Consider the following 23369-nt stretch of genomic DNA (forward strand, 5'->3'; position numbering starts at 1 on the left):
CAAATGCAGGAACAGTGAGATGGTACAATAGCGAGTGGAGGAGGGGGAGATATTGACCGAGGTAAATCTGTCGGCTGGGAGGAGAGAGAGAACGATAGAGGGGGGTGGGGAATTTTTTATTATATTAACATTTAAATAAATTATTTACATAAGTAAAAAACAATTTAAAAGAATTTTAACTGAATTAACAGCGTTACACGAAGTTTTAAATATAAAAAAAATATTGTGAGTAGAGTTCTATAAACGACAAAAGATTAGGCGAGGCCTAAATTTGACAAAATTTTTCAACTATAGCTAGGGGTGTAAATGAGCTGAGCCGCTCGTGAGCCGCTCGGTCAAAGCTCGATTCGAGTTTGGTCAAAATTGAATTCGAGCCGAGCTCGAGCCGGTTCGTTTAAGATTCGAGCCGAATTTGAACTTAGGTAAGACTCAAGCTTTTTCGAACCTAATCATATAATTTTTTTATTATAATTTTATTTTTTAATCAAAATTTGAAACACCCATAAGACTATTTATGGACTTATTACTTATGATACCGATATCAAAATTATTGGTACGTAAAATGTATGAAATTTTCAATATTTTGGTATATCAAGATATACTAGAATAATATTTATAAATTAAAAAATATATATTATATAATACTTAATAAGGAAATAAATAGATTTCATATTAATTTAATTACATAAACATAATTTTTGAAAAACAAATAAAAAAAATATAATTGTATTGTAATATTATTTAATATATGCAATCTCAATATATTATATTTTATAAGATATAAAATTATTTTTATTTCACTATAAAGTATTTTATTTTTCAAAATAAACCTAATAGAGTCTAATATGTTTTCAAGAATTCATTTTGTAAAAAGACTCAAGAGACTTCCTATTGATACTTCTTCAATAAACTTATATCTCATTTCGAAGCCCTAAATCTCGCTCTGGTAAAATCCTAAATCTTGTTCACTTATTTTTTTTAATATAAGAAATTAATATATAAATATATTTAAATTCGAGTCTTTCGAGCTGAACTCGATCCTATGATTATATGATCGAGCCGAGTTCGAGCTTATTATTAAAAGTTTGATCAAGCTCGAGTTCGAGCCGAGCCAATAAAAAACGAGTCGAGCCGAACTCGAGTCAGGGCAAGTTCAAACTCGGCTTGGTTCGTTTACACCCCTAACTTTGCAAGAGCCTCTAAAATATTGTCACCATATATTTTGATTGTATAACTATAACCAAATATTTAATTTTTTTATTAATTATATTTTATTGTATTAAGATTATACACAACCAAAAAAAAATTATTTAATATTCTCTTTGGCCTTGTTCGTATTTGGGTTTTCAAAATAACTCAATCAAATCAATTGTCACTTCACTCCCCCTCTCATCCTTCAAATCAATCAAGTTATTAACCAAAATACTAAAATATTCTCTATTTTAAATTATAATTATTTATTTTATTTATATATATCAATATCCTTGAAGTCTTTTTACCAAAAAAAACATCATCATTTGCTCAAAATTATCACCAATCATTACCAATAATCATTTTTCTCTCTTTCCAGGTTATTTAAATAATCTGGATCGAACAAGCCCTTTCTTTATTAAAGACGGCGTATCATTCATTCTCAAATTATTTGATGTATCTTGTATATGTGGCATGTAATATAAAAAATATTATATAAAGTATGTTTTCTCACTTGAGTTAGGAATTTAATGTATGATAAGTTGATTAAGCAAATGTACTATGAAAATAATCAATGTTTAAACTTCATTGTTCTTGTGAATCCATCACTTATTGGAATTACATGTAATTTTTTATTTATATGAGTCTGAAATGAACCAACTTCTTGTGTTCTTGAGTTTGATTTTGGGTTATTTGAATAAAATTTGATTGATGAAAAAGTTTGTTATTTATGTTAAATTAGTAAATTATATATATAAATAAATAAAAAAGTAAAGTAGGAATAATTTAATATAGTTTAGTTAATGAATTAAATAATTTAATTGTTTAAAATATAAATAATGTGATTGAGAGATTATTTGAATTCATTTCAAATAACTATCCCCATAAACATATTATATATTTAAATATGTATATCTGTATATTTAACTCCTTTCTAATTTTGTTTTAAAAAACAATCCATTCTTTATTTAATTCACTATTTTAAATATAAATATATTTATGAATTAATATTGTATTAGTTATTTTTTATTAAGAATGAAAACCCTCTAAATTTTGATGAATTGAAAGTTATTAATGGATGAAAGAATAATTAATATAAAAAAATACTTAGAAGGGAAAAAGAAAACAAAAGATTAAATATATATATATATATATATGTAACATTGTTTTAACTGTGTATTATATAAGAGGTCAATTGTTTTAAGGGAATAATAGAATGAAATGTTAACCAAACTTCCCATCAGAGTTTTTTTTAATGCCAAAATTCTAAAGTTGATAAATTCAACAAAAGTTGCACATTTTATACCAATTAACTTATGAAATTTTGCATATAAAATCATCATAAAATTCGTGACTGACTGATTACACTCATGAATTAATCAATTTATCAATAAGGATTTATTAAAAGAAGACAAATTCATTGTACAAAAATCATCTATATATTCAGAAAAAGAAAAGAGGTAAAAAAATTGAATTTGTTCTTAATATGACAAAAGTATACGATGATGCAAATTTCATTTGCCAAACCATAATTAAAATGACTTTTTTTTTTATAAATGACCAACATGATTATTGAATGCATATTATCAGTCTCATATCAAATTGCCAACAATTACTTCACTAAAGTCATTCGACAAAGAGATCTACTTTCTCCCCGTATTTTTTTGCTTTTGATACAGAAGGTTCGATGAAATTTATTGATAAATTAATTGTTTATAGTGATATTACAATGATCAAAATTGGAAAAAGTACACCAAAAATCTCAAATCTAATATTTGTAGATGATTCATTTTTATTTGAATAAGCTAATATAAAGGATGTTACAAAAATCATAGATACTCTCAATAGGTATTATCATGCATCAGGTTAACTCATTAATTTTAATAAGTTAATAATTACCATTTAGTCAAAATAGACCTCTAATATACACCTCTAATAGTCCAACAGAATCTTTCAAGATTAATAAACATTTTTCTTAGCCTAAATATAAGATTTTATCTTAGTATTTCACTTGAATTTGGGAGATAAAAAAAATTGTTTAATAATTTATTAGAAAAAATTGAAGAATATATATTCATGGGTGGAGAGACAAACTTTTACCACCAAAGGAAAATGAAGTTCTAATTAAAAGTGTTTTATAATGTTTTATAATCACTTCCAAATTATATTAATAATGTTTTCAAATTTTCAATCTCAATCCTTAAACAATCATTTCACTAATAAATTATTGTTTTTATGAAAACAAATTTTGAAAAAAAAAATGAGGTATGTTATTCAAAGATGGTAAAATTATGAATAAAGTTAGGTGGAAAAAGAACATAGAGATTAGCACACAATCAAGTCTAGTTGTGGGTAAAAACTTTTAAGATTATATACTTTTCAAACTCATTATTTTGGGATATTATAGACAAAAATAATTCATCATAGATTTGAAATTATCTGGGACAAGAGTCTTCTAGATGATAATATGAGATGACAAATTTTATTGGGTAAAAAAATCAAGATTAAATAGATTTTATTAAGTACCAAACTAAACAACAAACGTAATTTTCTTCAAACTTATGTTAATGAACTCTTATTTGATGATGGAAAAAACTAAAATATTAAAATTATTGCACAAATTTTCAATAATGATATAATGTCAAAAATCTTGTCAATCCCTTTAGCAGGGATAGAGGAAGATATTAAAATTTAACATGAGTCTAATTATGGACAATATAACATTAATTTTGGTTATCTAGTCAGATCAATAATGAAAATAATTTACAAAATAATTTTGATATTTGGGAGGAAATTTGAAACTTTATGTGCCCACCAAAAATAAATTAAAAATTATGTAAAGAGTCATTAATGAAGTAGTAGCATCAAAAATGAATTTTTCAAAAAAAATGTTATCACTGACATTATATATAGTCAATGTAAAAACTCACCTGAAACAACTAAACATGTTATTCTTGATTGTGATTTTGTCAAAAATATTTGGCATAAATTAAGTATCATCACAATAATGATTTTTTTTTTTTAAGATTTGATACTCTTAAATTTGAAAAACATTTAAAGGCGAGAGGATGATCAGTTGGAAAATATTGTTGGATATGCTGAGAGTTGTGGAAACAAGAATAATCTTACCTTCAGAAATCATAATATGGACGAGAACCGAATTATTACAAATGGCGCACAAGGATTTTAAGCATATGGTCATACTAACCTGAAAGAAAAACCGCAAAAAAGTAAGAGTTAGAAGAAGCACAAAAACATGTTCATTCAAATTAAATCATTGCACATGTGGATGTGGCCACCAAAAAGAGTATGAAAAAAATTATGTTGTAATGATATTGTGCATGTCTAGTAGAGAAATTATTAAAGGAGGGACAAAATCTTGTAAGAGTGTTGTTGTCACAATGGTTAAAATGAAGATTTTAAGACTAACAACGAAAAGGACGTAAGAACTACATCTCAATGAAATTATCATATTTTTTTTACTGTCAATTGGCTATTAAAAATCTCAAATTGAACACATATTAGAAGGCGAAATCGATAAAAATAGACATTCTTAAATGTCTAGAAATCAACAAGGTTTCAAAATAGTTTGGACTAAGAGATAGTTCAACTATGATGTACATTGAATTATAATGAAATGCAAAAAAAAAAAAAATCACCGATTACTTACTTGGAATGAGCTTAATTTTCAACAAATTAAAAACCTACTTCTCACTTACCACAAATATTTTGATGAATTTGAGTGAGTTGTCGACAGATAAAATGGAAGAGAAATGAAAAACATTTTGGAGACGACATATACTAAAGTATTTGAGTTCTTTTCTCATTTAATGGTCTATTTTTCTTTAGGCTTATTTGTTGTACATAAAATAATATTTTATATATATATATATATATATTTTTTGGTTCCCAACTATAAACTATTATTTATTTTCCTACCTAAAAAAATGAGTTATTTTTTTATAGTTATCACATTTAAAAAAATATTTATTATATGTTAAAATGATTTAATTATATAAATGAACTTCTTTTTCTTTTTCTTTTTATATATTTATGTCTGGTAAATAAAAATAATATATATTACTATTTAAATGATCTTTTTATGGGTGGGCGGTGGAAATTGAAGAGAAGGGTAATTGTCAATTTGCTATTATTTGTGTCCCAAATTCCAATATGTCATATTCAATTGTGAATGGAAAAAATGTATTATTGACCTTTGTGTGGTCCACTTTTTCTTTAAAGTTAAAAAGATGTATTATATTTATATTTTGTTTATTAGAACAAAAAAAAATCTCTAATAGAATAAAGTTGTTTTATATTAGAATAAATTCAAATAAAATAATATACAGCTGTGTGAGCAATGTTTTCAAAATAGGACCAATATTCATGGTATAAGTAGTACATTGCTTTAAATTCAGCCAGACTTTCAAAAGATTGGTACTTTAAGTGACAACATGTGAAATCTATGTATCACAAGATAATGAATTTTGTAACATATTTCTTTTATTATAAGTCAATTTTTTAAATTATAATAATATTATAAATGTTGAAAGCTTGTATAATTTCACAATTATTATTACCCTTCTTATATAAAAAAAATAATAAAAAAAGAGGGCTATGCATTTTAATTTAAAGTCATTTAGAATGAACAAAATTTATTATCTTTAATCTCTTAAATATATTTATAGAGGAAGAAAAAAAATATTTGAAAAATGTAAATTAAACAAAACTTGGGAAAGACAAATTCTTTCATTACTATAGAAAGATGACAACTAAATATGTTTGGGTGCCTATCTAAACAAATTGATTAACTTGAATGTTGTCTCTATTATGGAAAACTAACAATATTTAGGTTTCTACTACTTGTCATGATGATGTAAATTACTATATTACATTTCTAACTATGAAAAATAAAATTTCAGAAAATTAAAAAATAAATAATCTTTAAACGAATATTTGTGATAGACACAAATCCGAGTATTAAATATTGAATCTTAGTTTATTTAATTTTAAAATTATTTAAAATAAAAGTGTAGCAGTTATTTGGGATTTCTTAAGATTAGGATCTTTATTCACCTAACTAAAATCTTCATATCAAATAACCCATCAACATACAAGCATAAAAAAATAGAACTAAAAATTATTAAGAGATTGAATGTGATTTGGAAAAGTAGTTTAATGAGATATTGGGGATCCAAGTTTGTAGCTTTCTATTAATATTTTATTAAAGACAGTCTCTTCCCAAAAAAAACATATTAATTTTTTAAATTACCCAAAACACTAAAGAGATTTACACGCTAACGACTACTTAGGTCTTGTTTGATCTTGGTTTTTTTATAGTTATATTTAAACAAAAACAAGATCTTAGAGTGAAAAAAATGGATAAAGACATAGTCTTTATACAAATCATAAAAAAAGGCCATCTTTTTACCTCTTCTTCTTCATTAAGCACCAATCTCTCTCTCCGGCAGAGAAAGCTTTTATGTACACTGTACTTCTTCTTCATCATCATCATCATCCATCCTCTGTTCTAGATTATCTCTCCAACAATGGTGATGGGTGTTAAGCTTATTATAATAACATTCTGTTTGAATGTTATGATCTTCCATTGTGAAGGAATAGGCAAATTAAGCAATGAAATATCATCAATGGCGTCTGCAGTTGGAGACCCAGGAATGAGAAGAGATGGTTTAAGAATTGCATTCGAAGCTTGGAACTTCTGTAATGAAGTCGGCCATGAAGAAGCTCCTTCCATGGGTAGTCCCAGAGCAGCCGACTGTTTCGACCTTTCAGAAGATTATTCATTGAATCACAAGATCAGTGAAAAAATCAACAAGCTTGGAGTTGGTCAGTCATTTCCAGGATTAACTTCATCAGCTATGAACAATACAGACTTATATGCAGTTGAGAAGGAGATTTATCTAGCTTCATTATGTGAAGTTAAAGAATCTTCAGAAAATCCATGGCAGTTTTGGATGATTATGTTGAAGAATGGTAATTATGATTCAACTTCTGGTTTATGTCCTGAAAATGGGAAGAAGGGTTCTCCTTTTAAACCAGGAAGGTTTCCTTGTTTTGGAAATGGATGTATGAACCAGCCAGATTTATATCATGAACAAACAAGGTATGATAGGAAAACTAATACTATGATTGGAAGTTTTAAGGGGAGTTATGATTTGGGTTCAGATATTATTGTTAATAATAATGATACCTCCTACTTTGAGGTTGTTTGGGAGAAGAAGATTGGAATTGGGAGTTGGGTTTTTTATCATAAATTGAAGACTTCTAAGAAGTATCCATGGTTGATGTTGTATTTAAGAGCTGATGCAACTAAAGGTTTTTCTGGTGGTTATCATTATGATACTAGAGGAATGCTCAAAACTGTAAGTTCAATCAAAACCCTAATCTAGGTTTTGATGAATAGTTTTTGAACTTTGAACAACACTAATGTCTGTTTGTTTCTTCTACAGTTACCGGAGTCGCCAAACTTCAAAGTGAAGTTGACATTGGACATTAAACAAGGAGGGGGGCCAAAGAGTCAATTCTACTTAATAGATATGGGAAGTTGTTGGAAAAACGACGGTTCACCATGCAATGGCGATGTTCTAACCGACGTGACTCGATATAGCGAGATGATTATCAACCCTGAGACACCAGCTACTTGCAGCCCGACCGGGCTGCAAAATTGCCCGCCTTACCATATTACACCTAGCGATATCAAGATTTACAGGAACGACACTGCACGATTTCCTTATGGGGCTTATCATTACTATTGTGTACCTGGAAATGGAAAGTACTTGGAGAAACCTTATAGCACTTGTGATCCTTATAGTAATCCTCAGGCTCAAGAAATTGTTCAGCTTTTGCCTCATCCTATATGGGCTGAGTATGGCTATCCGACTAAAAAAGGTGATGGTTGGGTTGGGGATGCTAGAACTTGGGAGCTTGATGTTGGCGGCCTTTCGAGTAGACTTTACTTTTATCAGGTCTTTTAACACTTTTCTCAACTATCTCCCAATCAAGATCCGTGTTTCTAAATGGTCTAACAAGAGCTTAGTTAGACAAATGAATGAAATAATTAAATATTTTCTTTTGCAGGATCCGGATTCGAAACCTGCAAAACGGATATGGACATCGCTCGATGTGGGGACTGAAGTATTTGTGAGTCACAAAGATGAAACAGCTGAATGGACTCTAAGTGACTTTGATGTGATTCTGAATTCCCCAACCGTTGTCTAGTTTTAGTTACAATCGAACTTAAATGAATTTATTGATCACTGTTATTATTGAATCCTATTTACAATCAGAAAGCAAACAATAATATGTAACCGTTTTTTAGGCTTACAAGAGAGATCTCAGATTGCTCGGTTTTGAAGTAGAATCATTGTCGATCTTTGGCTGCAATACTCTTTGATGTGGTTATCAAATGATTAAGCCATACAAGAAGATCAACAATACATGCTTCTGTATTCTCCTTGTTTGCATAATGAAAAGTCTCTATCCGGATCACCTCATTCATACTGACCGTTCTATTCCCAACCGATCTGCTAGAGTGGATGAAAGTTTTTACTTTTTTTTCCAGAATAATTTTTATATAGAAGAAAAAAAAAACTGAATTTCGTATGCTCACCCGGTACTTGCCCACTCTCCAACCCAACCAAAACCGTGGTGAGCTCTGATTGAAAATATTTACAAACGATCAGAGAAAAGAAGCCCGGTTAGAGATTTAAACAAACGGGTTAATCTTACTTGGCTGTGTTTATGGCAATGGGAACTAGCCAGTGCAAAGTTTTCTCCATTTCCGATTTGATTTCAGAAACAGTGAGCTGCAAACCAGACAAAGGTTGAACAAGATTAATGGATGATTATTAAAAAACTTTAATCTTCTTGAATGAAAATTTTCAGAAGATTACGTCTTCTTTGACTTGGAAAGATTTAAGCTTTGATCTAAAAGATGACTTCATTTTTGGCGGCAAACTCTCATACAAAACATGCCTTAAAGTTGCCGGAACAGAGTAAGATCGAGCAACCTGATCAATAATCAACACAATTTTAGTTTATTTCTAGTTTCAATTTATGCCAAAATTTCATCAATTCGCTTATAAGAAATTGGGTTACTCACGATTGCATCGATCTGCAAAACGATGTTAGCATAATGTAACGCAAGACCTGAAGGTCCCAATCTTTGTTGATATTTTAGTGTTTCTTCTTCCAGTATACCCAAGTCTCCAAATTCCTCCTTCATTTCTTGAATCAGGAATGAACCGATATCAACAAGTTTTGCCATTACCTCCTCCAAACTTTTTGACCAAAGACACTTCTTTTTTAACCCTTTTACAATCTTCATTTGGCCTTTTAGTTCTGTAGAAATTTGCATATATGTGTGAAGGATGATACTTAGCAAAAATGAAAAGAGAATCTTAACTGAAATAACATTTTTTACCTCTCCGAGTCGAATCAAGTCTTTTATGCTGGTAACTTTGCTCGATTTTGTCCAAAATATCCATCTCATGATATAACTCCTGCATCATCGGGAAATATTAATACAAAACCATTTATAATTGGAAATAATTATTATATTTGAAGAAATCATATAATTTTGAAGTGGGAATGATGGAACTGAAACCCCTTTTTTTATTTTGGAAACCTGATTCGACCCCAACATTAATGAACTCTCAGAATAATAGAATTGAAACATGAAATATCATATTCATACAATTGCATTAGAACTGTAATTCAAATTCAATTGCATATTTTAAGTCGTCAAAGTTCAAACAAACAAATGATTTGGAATTGAACCATCAATTCTAATTGCCAATTCAACCCTAATCAAGCATAGCCAAATGACCAAAAGAAGAACAATACTCACAATTGTAAATTGAACCAAGGATATTAATTGTTGTCTAATCAATTCTGCTTCCTCTTTCAACTTTTCATTAATGTTCTCATCTCTGCTGCGTCTGTGACAAACATAAGAAAAACAAAAGGAAAGAGCAAACAAAATAAGAATGGTGTTCTTCCTCATCAATCAAGCAAAAGAACTTACTTTTCAAAGTAAATATCCAGATTGTGCCATTCAGAAGCTTTAGACCGGTTTCCAAAACGAACCACCTCTCCCATAAAGATCTTCAATTCATCCCTTTCACACACAAAAACAACCAGTAAGAATCAATTCCTATAAAACACAAAAAGATTGCAAGATATATTTGACTTATTAGATGCAGCAAAAACCTCTTATCAATGGCAACAATTGTAAAGAGTTCATCCATATCTTCCGAAACTAACTGTTGCATTCCTTCAGAAGGAAGGACAACTTCCTTCAACTGTGTTATATTTTGTTTCGACAAAGATTGCATAAGAAGTGAACCCTTAACAATCGTATTAGCTACTTCAAAAGCCAAGATTTTGAGTTCATCGCCTTTGTTAGCTGTTCCAGAACCAAATCCATTTGTTGAACTCAAACCAGTCATACTACTTCCTAATGCATCCAAAACATCAACAGCTTTTCCAATTCCAGCTTTTCCTATACGCGAACTCACTCCTGCAACCTACAAGGATAACTAAATAACTGTAAAGGAATAAAGACTTAACAGGGGAAGATGAATTTTTAAAATAACTTACTCTAGAGACTGCAGCTTGAGTAGACCTAGATGATTTAGATTTCTGAAATAGAGACTTTGGCATAATTGGAATTCCATCGTAGAATTCATCTTCAGTTTCATTCACTAAAGCAAACGGAGGTTGCTGCGCATTAGGGCTAGCTTTATTTGAATGATTGTTCCCCATTTTTCAAATGAGAATTTCGGAAACGCAATCTAATCAAAGATAAACAGGATGTGGAAGTGAATAAACTGCTGACAAAAAGTGGAAAATGAGTTGAAGTGAATACCTGAAGTATGATCGGAATTCAACAACGGCGACAGAGAAGGCCGGCGATTCTCCGGCAGGTTGAGATGGTTTTGATCGGCGAGAAGAGATGAGAGTCAAAGAAGAAAACGCAAATCACGTCAGCTTCCACAGTGGGGAAGGAAGACCAACAACTATGCTTCTGGACGCCTATGACCATTCATTCTTTTCTTTTTAATATTTCGCGGGAAATTAGTTGACCTTTCCTTTGTTTTCTTTAAACATTAAAAAAATCATGCTGGACTCGTAAATACTCGATAAGAACGATTAACTCCCTCAACGGGACTATATTGGATCTCCGAAACGAATCTAAAAAAGCGTCGTAATAATATCACTATGATTAATATGCATCGGACGACTACCAATATTGAAAGTTCGACGATTTTTTTCTAACCAGATATTTCACCAAAAAATAATCGGGATTGTACCCAACTATGTAGAATGTCACATCAGTCACATCAATTCAAACTTATAAGTAACTATCCGAGCATTATCTAATTAATCGAAGTAATATTTCACACACAAAAAAAACTTCATTTATTAGTCACATCTTAATAATGTAAAAATAAGTGAGTTATTTATTCAACAGTCTTCGTGACATTCCCATATTTCATTAGTAGGAATTCTATATTAAATAACGTTTTATCCAAAAAAACCAAAACTTGATAGAATCATCTTAGTAAACAAATTGTAACTCACATGATCATCCTACCAAAAACAAAACTTTATTATGAAACGAACTCTAATTAAAATCTAATATTTAATTCTTAATTTAGTTCGTGAAACCACTTTAAATTTTATTTTTTAATGACAAATTATATCTAAATTATTTATTATTTATTATTTATTATTTTTATTTTATAAATATTATTTTATATTGTTTAATAATTAACTTTTTATGTGTAACATCAAATGAATTAAATAATTATTTCATTCTTAGCACTTTACATACGTCAAAACTTGCACTAAGTATGTCATTTAGATTTTGTTTTTTTTAATAATTTGAGATCCTAGTCTTTTTATTTTATTTGAATAACAAGACTATGACTGGCAGTCATATTATTATAAAATCATTTTTGAATGAGAAATGAACCTAAAAAAGATCTTAAATAAACTATTCTCATTTAAATTATTAGATTAACCTAGATCACTTGGAGTGTAAAAATTCTTGAATGACAATTTAATTTGAAGAGATGATTCTTAGATGGCAACATTAAGTGATACAATATTATTAAATACCCTATTAGTTTCCAGTACTGGTAAACAATCTGTAAATTTATAATATAACAAATATTTTATCATAAATAAATAAATATATATATTTTTTAAAATTTTAGGTTTATTTTTATTTATTTTTCATAATAAACATAGTTATGATAGGTTGAAGTATTCAACATTAATATTTTGTAAATATTCCTGAAAAATTAAAAAAAAAAATGACAAAAAAATGTTAAAAGACATCTAAATGATAGATCGGTAGATCAATAATCAATTAGCCCTAATATAAACTTTTCTCCCTCCGACGCTTTCCTAAGCTCAATCAAGCCCAGATCTCCCTCCGTCGCTTGCTGATCTTGTTCCTGCTTCTCTCTACCTTTGACGAATTGCAATGAAGAAACTCTTCTGTTGTGCGCCGTGAGTCGAGAGAGAAGATAGAGAAGAAAGATAAACATAATGAAAGATAAACCTAATAATTCATTTTATATAGTAGGTAATTTTATTAAAATTCAAAGGGTAAAGAGGTCTTTTGCATTTTTATTTTTAAAGTTCCGTGTTTAGTAATTTTTTGACTTTTAAAATAAGCTTCCTATTTTAGCTTATTATTTTTAACCTGTTTCCACTGAAGTCTATAAAAATAAGTGGTTATAAAAATGTGTTATCAAACAGGCTTATTTTAAATAAGTTCTTAATATATTAAATTAAGTGATAAGTTAAGTTATCAAACACCGCCGGTAAATATGTTTCTAATTTTACATGCTAACTTTAAATAGACCAAATATTTCAAATTCATGAAGTAAGGGTCAACTATTGTAAGGATACTAAATAAATAAAAAATAAAAAATAAAATAATATACTACAATACTTTTAGCTTAAAATTTAAAATGTGACAAAAGTTCTTTTTTGTTACTATATATAATTCATTCACCATCCACCCTTCTTCATACAAAATCAAAAATTCCACTAATGTTCAAAGAATTCTGTTTTTCGAGTACTTTCTTCCATTAAAGTGAGTACTTTCTTCCATCAACTTTAACGATTTCTTCATACAAAATGAAAATTCCACTAATGTTCAAAGGCTTCTGTTTTCGAGTACTTTCTTCTATCAACTTTCACGATTTCTTCATACAAAATGAAAATTCCACTAATATTCAAAGGTGAGTACTTTCTTTGATGAACTTTCGCGATTTCGTTTCAATCCTCCTTTTTTCTCTCGATACCAAAATGTCTACATACTTGTGTGTATCTATCTGAACTATTTCGAGAGCTACGGATGCAATTTTTAATTGTAATTTACCACATAATTCCAATCCAATTGTATTCCTCTAGAATAAAAATGCAAAGTTTGGCACAGTACCTTCATCTTCTTCTCCTCATAAAGACTGAAAGCAGATTTCTATTTATAATATTCATGAAATAACTACAATACCAGCCTGCAGTATCAAGAAAATACGCAATGAGTCAACCAGATATTAATTTAAACGCCGAAAAACAAAACTAAATCCAATTTGATTGTAAATCTTACATCTGTAACTAAAAACTCTACTGTTGAGCTGCTTACTGCAGGCAACAACCATTCCAAACGATACGATCTGCAGTTTCTACTATTGCTAACATGATCTGGAACGAGGCAAAATCATCATGGACGAAACAACCTTAAAAAAAACGATATAACAATAACCTGAACAAACCTGAATCTCGAACAAATACTCGGTGTGTGACAAAAGACTGCATCAACCAAAACAGGTCATCATTTTTCAAATAAAAAAGTTTCAACAGAGTTTCTAAAAATTACCTGCCAAATTGAAGGCATTGTTTCTCGGTATCCTAAACTAGTTGTCTTTGTAGCCAAAACAAGCATGGGATTAACAACAAGAAGTTTCCTTATCTCCTGAACTATACTTTCAGAAACAGTTTGAAGAGAACGACGTTTCCTGAAGTAAAAACGAGATTCTATCTGTCATGACTCATAACTAGAGAAAATTTACAATTTCGAGAATGAAAAACATTTTTTTATGGACCTGTTAATGTCTATTACCGGCAAAGATGTTGAAGCTCGATCTATCCAATAAAAAGCACCAATACTGCAACAAGAATCGAAAGATAATTTTACTTGAAAGTTGGTTAAGTTCATCACTAAAAGGTAAATATAAGTTTACTTCAGACCTATCAATCATAAGAAACTTAACATCATGACCATGTTTATCTCTTTCCTTCTGAACTTGATATTGCACTGTCTGTTTTAGAAGAACAAATGAAGTATCGAACGATCAACGAGAAGAAGAAAACCTAAATGACTGAATAACCGACCTTAAGAGAAGCAAGGAATTCTGAACTACTGTAACAACGCATATACAAAAACCTTCTCATGCATGAATCAAACAATTCTTTATCATTCATCTTGGAGCTTGAAATGGGATCTTCTTCTTTAACATTTCTCAACCCTAAAAACAATTTAAGCTAAAACATCAACATTACTCGAAAAAATGAGACTAAATATGTTTTCTAGAGGTGGGTAGCTTACCATTTGCTTTCATAATTTGATACTTCAACAATTGTGACAAACGTAAAACATCAAAACGACAGTCCAAATCAAAGAAGATCACAAGATGACCTAACCCACCATAGCTAACACCTTTCCATTCCTTAGGAAGTATACAATTGATAGCAGCCTACATTTACACCATTATAGCAATAACTAAAACATGTTATCATATCTACAAAACCTAATTCCATCATAGATGTATCAATCCGGAAAGAGAAACCTGTAAGAGAATCTGGGTTTTGGAAGAAGGAGATGGGCCGGCGATTTCAACTATGTTTCCGAGACGGAGAGGAACTTTGTGAAGTGGGGGTAAGAGTAACAGAGGTCGCTCCCTTTGAACCCTCGTTAGCATTTTCAATGCAGTTTCATCTCCTCGTATCCATTCTTCTACTTCTCCAGCCATTATCGATGCACGTTTTCCGATCAGTCACCGTCCATCTCTCGGTCGTCGGAGTGGCTCTCCGGCGGCAGAAGGGCGGGAAGGCTATGAAGTGGGTGGAAACAAGTCAAACAACTACTTACAATTTTAGCCACTGTTTTTCTAATTTCTTACTTTATATTATAATTTGGCATTAATTTAATAAAAATCAAATAAAAAAAGAAGTATAAAAATCTGAAAGTTTATTTTAAAATAGTTATTCAATTATAAACTAAGTAAAATCAAAACTTCACTTCTTATTTTATAAGAATATTAATATTATATATATATATATATAATGGGGAGTGATAGAGTGAGGGAATTTGGTGAGGAAATGACGTGGCATTACCTTCATTAGTTGGAAAATGTAAAAGTGGGAGGAAAGAGAGAAAAGAGGGAAATTATTTGATTTTTTCATCAAATAAAATTATGTCACGTCATTCCCTCACCAAATTCCCTCACCAAATTCCCTCACCTAATCATTTCTCATATATAATTAACTATTTTTATACCTACAGCATTTTCAAAAACAAATATATAATTAAGTATAAATTAATTAAATAATAATAATAAATAACATTATAAACAACTATATTTACTAAATTAATTACATAGATTCATTTAGTTATTATTTATTTATAAATATAAATTTACTTTAATATAGTATAAAATTCAAATTATTTATAAATTTATAAAATTTGAAGTTAATAAATTTAATTTAAACTCATTAGAGTTTGTTTAGAAGCTAAAGGTGTTTAGGTAAAATCACAAATTCTTGCCATTTTTAAAAATTATTATCCCCCTTTACTAATACCATAAAAACTTTGAAAATATTATTACGAAATTAATCTTAAATTCAATAAACTTTTTATTTTGCTTAAATGATCTAAAAATAGGGATAGTAACATAAAGATTTAGTTATCATATTTGTTGAGTCAATTGAAACCTCCCAACAACAACTGTTAAGAGATTTAGGCATCAACCACTTGATTTCAGTCATTCTTCAAAAAAGACTCAAAATACCCGTCATCCGAGTATCCGACAACAATACAATACAGAAGAAGGCGAGACATCGATTTAACCTCCATAAAGTACATTCTACTAATCATAATACACCATTTTTCATACATTTTTCTTCCGTCAAAATTCTACTGTGAATAAACCTCGAGCCAACGAACAACTTTTTTTAAAGAAATTTTGAACTCCTACAACTTCTCTCAATAATAATCGTAAGAAACAACTCAACAAACAAGTTATAACATTATCCCACAGGAAAGACAATTCATGTCATAACATTAGATATGTTCACCATGATCAAAACCTTAGCATGTTTATTTATGTTTATATCGTTTAATCACTTAAAATTGTTTATTTATGTGACCGCGAATTGATTTACGACGAGTTATTCATTCTCATTTACACTCAAACATTTTATTGTTTTATTATTGATGGTGACAAATTATTGAAAAACTATTGAGGCGAACATGCATATTTGATAACTAAATGTTAGCTCATGAGCTTATTGTATTGAGACAAATCAATATCTTTGTTAATTACTAAGTCAACCCAAGACACTAATTTTGTCTATTTCATTTGGTTGTTACAAATAATGTGGGTATTACCTTGATTCTATATAGCTATTATGAAGTATTACAATTATTTAATCACAAAAGATTATTACAAATGATTAAGCTGATTTTCTATAAAATGTATTATGTTATTTAATTCAATGGTTAAAAAGATATTAAAGAAGCAAATGATCAATTGACAATGATTTATACTATAAGGAAGTTGCAATGTTATTATTTCACCTATAGCACAACAAAAGGCACCAAGTCTTTCTTCTACCCTTCTATATGCCTCATAATAAAACAGCATAAGTCTATCATTGTACATGAACAAGCTCCCCCGAGTGACCCGAGTCTACATAAACGAGCCAAAACCGAAACTAAATCCTGCGAGCTATTGCCTGTTACAAACATCAAATAAACATCAAATGTCAAGTCTTTCAGCTGGATAAGCAGCCCCGCTACCTTTAGCTTTCTGCTTCTCGTTTTCTCTACAATCGATCCCAGATCGCCATTTCACCTCACCCGTCTTCTTTCTTCCATTTCTCCTGCAGTTTGACGAGCCAATTGCAATCAATAACAAGTGTAATGAAACCGATAGCTCAAATACTTTTTTCTTTTTAAGAAAGCAACTTGCCTTAAGTGATGGAGGACTAGAATAAACATGCCAAGAGCAGCAGTTCCTTTGGCAACTCTTTTCAAGAGTATCTTCTTCTCAATCTTTGGCAAAACCTTAGCAACTGCTTCTTCATCTTCTTCCTGCATTGAACTCGACTGCACAAGTTCGGTTGGGTTATCTCCATTAAACTCGACTGATTCTCTCTTTCCCATTTCACCTGCATTGAATCAACTTCTATCTAATAATAATAAGGGAAATTAATCCAGAGAAACAACTTTTTTTAATAGAGAAGGATGTTTGCCTTGTTCATTATTATGTCCCATCTCGTCCATAATGCCATCATCTTCCATCTGGACAAAGTTTGGGTTGCTCAAAATTTCGTTAATATCATCATCCCATGATGACGAATTATTCACACTTCGTACATCATCCATGATGTCAAATTGGTCATCAGAATCCAGATTCAGTACTCGACCTACAACCGAGCTCATGCTTGCCACAGAGGAAACTTCCACATCATCAAATTCGTCGCCATTTTGAGAACCTTTTTTGTTAGAGAAGTTAGAGCCTAGAGATTCTGATTTGAAGAGGGAATCAAACATTATGTTTTCTCCGTCAAACAGAAAATGGTCATCCTTTCCAAAGGCAATTAGATCCGAAAATGCCAACCCTTTTGAATCGTAAATCTTTTCAGGGGTGTCATCATCATGTGAATTGAGCTTCGAAGAAACTTCGGGCGAGCTTTCAGAGTCTGAAATTTCCACCAAATCGGAATCGTAAGAACAGCTCGTTGATTGAGACGATATTCGCGTATAGTCACTGCTTTCTGCTTCATCGGATCCTTTCATGCCATGTTTAACACCAAACTTGATCTACAATGACATCAAAATTTTGATATATAAGTTGATTCGCTAATATGTGAAACTAAATGTCAGGAAAATACTAAAAGACTACTTTACCCTTATAGTAACGTAATTTGATTAGTTTACATGGTTAAAATTACATTTTATACGCTCTTACTATATTACCGAGTTAAGTACTTCTCAGCTTACCGAATTCAGCTCGACTTTCTAGCTTAATTTGAGTTTAATCAAAATAATTAAGTGAAGTTACTTGGATAAAAGTTATCAAATGGACAAAATTCAAAATAAGTACTTAATACTTTAGATAAAGTGATCAGTTATGGTATTCCATTTCAATCAGATACAAAGGAATAAGTAAAACTACATATCATATAATACCTTGCCATTCTTTGTTTTAACATGTTTAGATGGAGAAATTTCCCAGCTCCGGCGAAGGCAGCCTACCATATCAGTAGACATTGAAACAGCAGACGTAACCTTTTCGAAATCAGGAACCTAGTAAAAGAGTAACGACATTAACGACTGCATATACAATGTCAAAAGGAAATGTAACTGTGGTTCTTGCTAAGCTTACGTTTAACTGCTTAGACCTGGCTTTCTTTGAGAGTGAACGTATGCACATACAAACTTTTCTGGTGTTCTTTTTCTCAACAACATCTGATGGGGAGAATAGGTCAATGCTTTTCAAACCCAGAATTTTGCATATCTGCAACATCAATTTCAAATCAACACTAAAACAAAGAGAGTTCAATGCTTGCAAAGTTTGGGTAATTGCAAAGAAGCAAGATTCCTTTTGGTTTAGATGGATTCATACCAACTTTAACAAAGAAAGTAACATATCGATATTCAATGATTGCAAATACATTTTTTTTATGTAATGCATAGACACTTCTTTTGGAATGATCCTTGGTTTGAGGAAGGACCTATGATGCTGAAATCAGAGCTCACATAAAGAAATCTAAGGCATCAATACAGATAAACAAATATTTCAGACATTTTGGAAGGAAATTTGAATGAAGAAGATTCTTCAAAACGTACTTTCCATGAATACAAATCGAAGCATGAGAGACAGTTGTAGTATATAACATAAATGGGAACAAATTCTTTACTTCTAAAACATGGGATGTAATCAGAAACAAAGGTGAAACTTGTTTGCTCCTAAAAGATGGTGCCTAACACCAATTTACCTTATTTGCATTAACGGGATCATGATGAAGTATAAGGTTAGTAGGTTTAAATCGCTAAAAGATGTTTCATATCAAATGTGCTGAAAAGAAAGAGAAACACTAGAAAATCTTCTGTTTGAATACTCCTATACTGTTGAAATTTGATCCAACCTAAATAATATGTATGATGATCGAAGAGTTAAATCATATCAAAATCTTCTCAATTTTATAAAAGTATACATTTGCAGCATTCATCTACGAAATTCGGAAGGAAGAAACAAGACTATATAATATACAAATAGTGTCGAAAACCACATCAATCAGATTAACAGATAAATCAAATAAGACAATATATGATTTGCAAACCTTCAAAAACGAGTCAACATTAGAATACGGCCTATAACTTCCAATACTCATCCTCTTCCCAAATATACTTTTGTGGTTTCTCAACTCCTTAGACTTCACCAGCAACATTGACCACACTACGTTAGAGAGTTTATACCTGTATTATAATTTATACCAATAAGATCGATCAAACCAGATCATAAACAAAAACAGAGACTAATTTAAGATGAAATCTAAGAAACATACAGCAATTCTCCATCAGCAAGTAGGTCAGAAATGTTGATTTGATCATCCATTCTCGTACCTAGGACTTCTCCAAGCCATATTCTAGTTTGAGTCTGCAAATCAAAATTGACCTAATAAGTTCATTGATTATATAATACAGTAAAAGATAGTGTGAGAATACCTGCAAGAACACATCGTCTAGCTCCCGAAAACTTGATTCAACAGAAGAATGAGATGAATCGGCGGAAACGGCAGGAAGTTCGAGACGACGGCCCATCAGATTAGTTATACAGCAACCGGCGGCGGGTGAATTAGAGAGATATATAGTGAATTAAGTCATCAACCATGCATATTTATGATAGGTGAGAAGTGTAGGGATAAGAGAGAGTAATCGTGGCGATTGAATGAGCTACAGAGATGTATCGCCATCATCGATTCTTGAGATTTTGGGATTTTGAAATTTGTCCGCCATTCTTGTGGATTGAAAATTTTTACCTCTTTTTCTTACCTGTACTTTTGGGTGGTGGCCAGGTTGAAGTCCATTTCCGTATTTGGATCAGACAAAATTTAAAGGGCCATAATAAATAGTCAAACTCTCCATTTTCAAATAATCATTTTCAAATTATAATCAACAATTTAATCATTGAGTTTAATAATTATGGATCTAATCAAAATCTATTTTAATCCTAGTTATAGATCTCAATTTTGATTTCTTAAATATTTTTTTAAAACGAATTTAATTAAGTGGTAATTTCTCAAAATAATCTAATTTACTATTCAAACTTATTTATTTTTTTTATTGAGAAGTGATAGAGAGATGGAATTTGGTGAGAGAATGACTTGGCATCACCCACCCATGGTTGAAAAATGTAAAAGTGGGAGGAAAGAAAGAAAAGAGAGAAATTATTTGATTTTTTTAAGGGAAGATTATGCCAAGTCATTCTCTCACCAAATTCCCTCACCAGCTCACCTAATCTTATTATAAATACATTTTAATTTAATTTTTATATTTTCATATATTTAAATTGTTATTTCTATATATTATATTATTATCATCCCTTGATATTTTAAAAATATTTATTTATTACATAATTAATTTAAAATATTTTAATAATTATAATCCAATAATCAAATAATTAATAAAATTATTACAAACATTTTATTTTAAAATTAGTGGAGATCTTACCATATTAATATTATAATATAATAAATATTACTATTTTTATAAACATTTACTTCATACATAATTAATTTAAAATATTTTTAAAATATAATAACTTAGTAATGAATAAAAATTATTATAATTATCCTATTTTAGGATAGTTCTGAATTAACTTAACTTGACAGGTTTATTTTTTTTAGTTTTTTTACAAAATTATTAATTTTATGAATATAGGAGAGAAAGAGGGAATTTTGAAGAGAGAGTGAAATAGAGAATACTGTGAAATGACTTTAAAAAATGAAAAAATTTGAAAAAATAAAAAAATATATTGTTTTTTCAATCATTTCCACTCTCATTTCATACTCAAATTCTATCTCCAACTATTTCTCTTTATAAATATAATTTAATATAAAATTTAAAATTTCACAAATAAAATATAAACTATTTATAATTAAAGTTAAGATAATAATTATATTGTATAAAAATAATAATTTAATAATGTTTAACCCCGGGAAAATCCTTGGTTCCGTAGCTTAGAACGTGTCGGATGACACGTGGCAATACGAGGATTCGGGGTGCCTCGAAGTTTGATGGTTTTAACATTAATTTGCGTGTCAGACATCTTTTTAAAATACTACATTATTTTTAAAGATTTTGACAGTACCACACTGTTTTTAAAATTAATTATGTAAAAATAATTAATTTTGTTCAAATTATAATAATATGGGATTTGTTGTAACCAAATGACAATTTGATTTGAAATCCAGTTTAAATTAAATTAAATATAATTAATTTAAGAAATGATTATTTATTTAAAAACAAAGTCGTCAAATGATTTTAGAAAATTAGTAAAATATACGTGTATAAACGTACTTTATACCAGAATTTTCTTAAAAGGTTCGTTATTTGGTTACGCTCGAGAAAAAACTTTCGCGGTATATCCTTCGCGCTCGTTGAAAATGGTTTTAATTTTTAAAAGTCTAGCTATCAAAATATTTGTTTATAACATTTATTTTCTTTAACTAGTAGTCAGAGATCCTAAACAAAGATAAATTTAGATTACATAAATAATTGTACAAAATTATTTAGAAGTGCGTACATGCGATTGCGGTTATTTAAGATTGAGTACAAGACTTGAAAAATATCAGAAAATATTAGAATTTAAAAATAAATTCCAAACGGAGCCTTAGTCAAAATATTTGTTTGAGAAATATCCCGAAAATATTTTGAAATCATTTTATGACCTCTCAGAATTATTTGAAAATGAATTGGGGTTTCAAAATTACAAAAATAATTTTGGATTTTGAAAAGTGGAACCAAACAGGCCTTAGGAACGGAGTCCTAGGGCTTGGATCCGTTTTTACCAGTCGGAGACCGGATGGGATCGGTCTAGACTAAGGAAGCTCTCGATCGGGGATTGAGACACTCGGTCGGAAGACTGGAGGGTTAGGCCTTTGGGTTCGGGAGGGTCGGTCCTGAACTCGGATCGTTCGGTCCTAGGTTTGGGAGTTTTGGTCCCAAATCTTGATTTCTTGGTCATAGGTCATGGGAGTCTCGGTCCAAGGTTAGACCTCTTAGTCCTAGGTGAAAACCCTCGGTCGGATTTCTCAGTCCTTGCTCAAGAACACTGGTCCCAGGGCTCGGTCCTAACTCAAGAACATGGGTCCTTGGTCTCGGTCCTTCATCTCGGTTAGGATCGAGGATTCTTGATCCTACTTCTCGATCCTACAAGACTCAGTCCAAGAATACCGAATGTTTTTCATTTGGTATGAAAATTGAAAGTGTGTATTTTGATAGAGATCATGAAAACATGATTTGTAAGTTGTTATCAACTCCATTTGATGTAGAGATCATAACCCCTAATCCTAAAATCGAACCCTAAGACGATTGATTTTTCAAAACGATTTTTAGGGGAAAATTTGGGATCTTTTGAATTAGGCAATCTCATGGCCTAATTTTTGTTCCAACAACTTTGAAGTGATGTTTACGATGGAACACGATCAAAACAAGAACATCAAGTGAGCTCTGTAACAAATTTTAAAATTGAAATTTAAACTTTTTATTTCAAAATTTCCAGTTCGATAAAAAATTATTAGAATACATGTTTTATGATTTGAAAATCATCATAACACGTTTACAAAAT

At 30.1% G+C, this 23369-nt stretch overlaps 5 protein-coding genes across 5 annotated transcripts; 1 reads left to right on the forward strand and 4 right to left on the reverse strand.

Moving 5' to 3' along the window:
• The first annotated feature begins 6606 nt into the window (after positions 1-6606).
• Positions 6607-8700, forward strand: LOC124933607. The gene is made up of 3 exons (XM_047474039.1): positions 6607-7574; positions 7662-8177; positions 8290-8700. Exons 1-3 carry the CDS (start codon positions 6741-6743, stop codon positions 8428-8430), a joined length of 1491 nt encoding a protein of 496 aa, XP_047329995.1. The 5' UTR covers positions 6607-6740; the 3' UTR covers positions 8431-8700.
• On the reverse strand, positions 8382-11261 carry LOC124933609 (protein PSK SIMULATOR 1-like). Its single transcript, XM_047474041.1, has 11 exons — positions 11081-11261; positions 10813-11006; positions 10423-10739; positions 10238-10330; positions 10061-10151; positions 9635-9713; positions 9314-9552; positions 9105-9221; positions 8941-9017; positions 8822-8866; positions 8382-8735 (listed from the first exon to the last, which is right to left on the reverse strand). The coding sequence occupies exons 2-11, from the start codon at positions 10975-10977 to the stop codon at positions 8573-8575; spliced, it is 1386 nt and encodes a 461-aa protein (XP_047329997.1). The 5' UTR covers positions 10978-11006; positions 11081-11261; the 3' UTR covers positions 8382-8572.
• Positions 11262-13578: 2317 nt separating this feature from the next.
• On the reverse strand, positions 13579-15378 carry LOC124933610 (DNA repair protein XRCC2 homolog). Its single transcript, XM_047474042.1, has 9 exons — positions 15081-15378; positions 14840-14987; positions 14626-14759; positions 14482-14552; positions 14337-14399; positions 14111-14249; positions 14007-14043; positions 13841-13935; positions 13579-13748 (listed from the first exon to the last, which is right to left on the reverse strand). The coding sequence occupies exons 1-9, from the start codon at positions 15261-15263 to the stop codon at positions 13725-13727; spliced, it is 894 nt and encodes a 297-aa protein (XP_047329998.1). The 5' UTR covers positions 15264-15378; the 3' UTR covers positions 13579-13724.
• A 1646-nt stretch (positions 15379-17024) lies between these two features.
• Positions 17025-17677, reverse strand: LOC124935771. Its single transcript, XM_047476195.1, has 3 exons — positions 17484-17677; positions 17312-17394; positions 17025-17247 (listed from the first exon to the last, which is right to left on the reverse strand). Exons 1-3 carry the CDS (start codon positions 17675-17677, stop codon positions 17123-17125), a joined length of 402 nt encoding a protein of 133 aa, XP_047332151.1. The 3' UTR covers positions 17025-17122.
• A 33-nt stretch (positions 17678-17710) lies between these two features.
• Positions 17711-20559, reverse strand: LOC124935770 (protein OPAQUE10-like). Its single transcript, XM_047476194.1, has 6 exons — positions 20246-20559; positions 20086-20177; positions 19861-19996; positions 18903-19034; positions 18707-18823; positions 17711-18337 (listed from the first exon to the last, which is right to left on the reverse strand). The coding sequence occupies exons 1-6, from the start codon at positions 20339-20341 to the stop codon at positions 17723-17725; spliced, it is 1188 nt and encodes a 395-aa protein (XP_047332150.1). The 5' UTR covers positions 20342-20559; the 3' UTR covers positions 17711-17722.
• Positions 20560-23369: the final 2810 nt, after the last annotated feature.

This window comes from Impatiens glandulifera, chromosome 4 (assembly GCF_907164915.1).
Source record: "Impatiens glandulifera chromosome 4, dImpGla2.1, whole genome shotgun sequence".
Lineage (NCBI taxonomy): Eukaryota > Viridiplantae > Streptophyta > Magnoliopsida > Ericales > Balsaminaceae > Impatiens > Impatiens glandulifera.

What these genes read in the sequence shown, in the direction of transcription:
- LOC124933607 (XM_047474039.1), top strand. Translation starts at nt 6,741, where the DNA reads ATGGTGATGGGTGTTAAGCTTATTATAATAACATTCTGTTTGAATGTT. An exon ending in CTAGAGGAATGCTCAAAACT is followed by an intron (nt 7,575 to 7,661) that starts GTAAGTTCAATC and finishes TTTCTTCTACAG; the next exon opens with TTACCGGAGTCGCCAAACTT. An exon ending in GTAGACTTTACTTTTATCAG is followed by an intron (nt 8,178 to 8,289) that starts GTCTTTTAACAC and finishes TTTCTTTTGCAG; the next exon opens with GATCCGGATTCGAAACCTGC.
- LOC124933609 (XM_047474041.1), bottom strand. Translation starts at nt 10,977, where the DNA reads ATGGGGAACAATCATTCAAATAAAGCTAGCCCTAATGCGCAGCAACCT. An exon ending in CTGGATATTTACTTTGAAAA is followed by an intron (nt 10,152 to 10,237) that starts GTAAGTTCTTTT and finishes TGTTTGTCACAG; the next exon opens with ACGCAGCAGAGATGAGAACA. An exon ending in CTTTCCAAGTCAAAGAAGAC is followed by an intron (nt 9,018 to 9,104) that starts GTAATCTTCTGA and finishes TCTGGTTTGCAG; the next exon opens with CTCACTGTTTCTGAAATCAA.
- LOC124933610 (XM_047474042.1), bottom strand. Translation starts at nt 15,263, where the DNA reads ATGGCTGGAGAAGTAGAAGAATGGATACGAGGAGATGAAACTGCATTG. An exon ending in AAACCCAGATTCTCTTACAG is followed by an intron (nt 14,988 to 15,080) that starts GTTTCTCTTTCC and finishes GTGTAAATGTAG; the next exon opens with GCTGCTATCAATTGTATACT. An exon ending in CAATGCCTTCAATTTGGCAG is followed by an intron (nt 14,044 to 14,110) that starts GTAATTTTTAGA and finishes TGGTTGATGCAG; the next exon opens with TCTTTTGTCACACACCGAGT.
- LOC124935771 (XM_047476195.1), bottom strand. Translation starts at nt 17,677, where the DNA reads ATGGGAAAGAGAGAATCAGTCGAGTTTAATGGAGATAACCCAACCGAA. An exon ending in CTAGTCCTCCATCACTTAAG is followed by an intron (nt 17,395 to 17,483) that starts GCAAGTTGCTTT and finishes GTCAAACTGCAG; the next exon opens with GAGAAATGGAAGAAAGAAGA. An exon ending in CGAGAAGCAGAAAGCTAAAG is followed by an intron (nt 17,248 to 17,311) that starts GTAGCGGGGCTG and finishes TGTTTGTAACAG; the next exon opens with GCAATAGCTCGCAGGATTTA.
- LOC124935770 (XM_047476194.1), bottom strand. Translation starts at nt 20,341, where the DNA reads ATGGGCCGTCGTCTCGAACTTCCTGCCGTTTCCGCCGATTCATCTCAT. An exon ending in TAGACGATGTGTTCTTGCAG is followed by an intron (nt 20,178 to 20,245) that starts GTATTCTCACAC and finishes TTTGATTTGCAG; the next exon opens with ACTCAAACTAGAATATGGCT. An exon ending in ATGTTGACTCGTTTTTGAAG is followed by an intron (nt 19,035 to 19,860) that starts GTTTGCAAATCA and finishes TTGATGTTGCAG; the next exon opens with ATATGCAAAATTCTGGGTTT.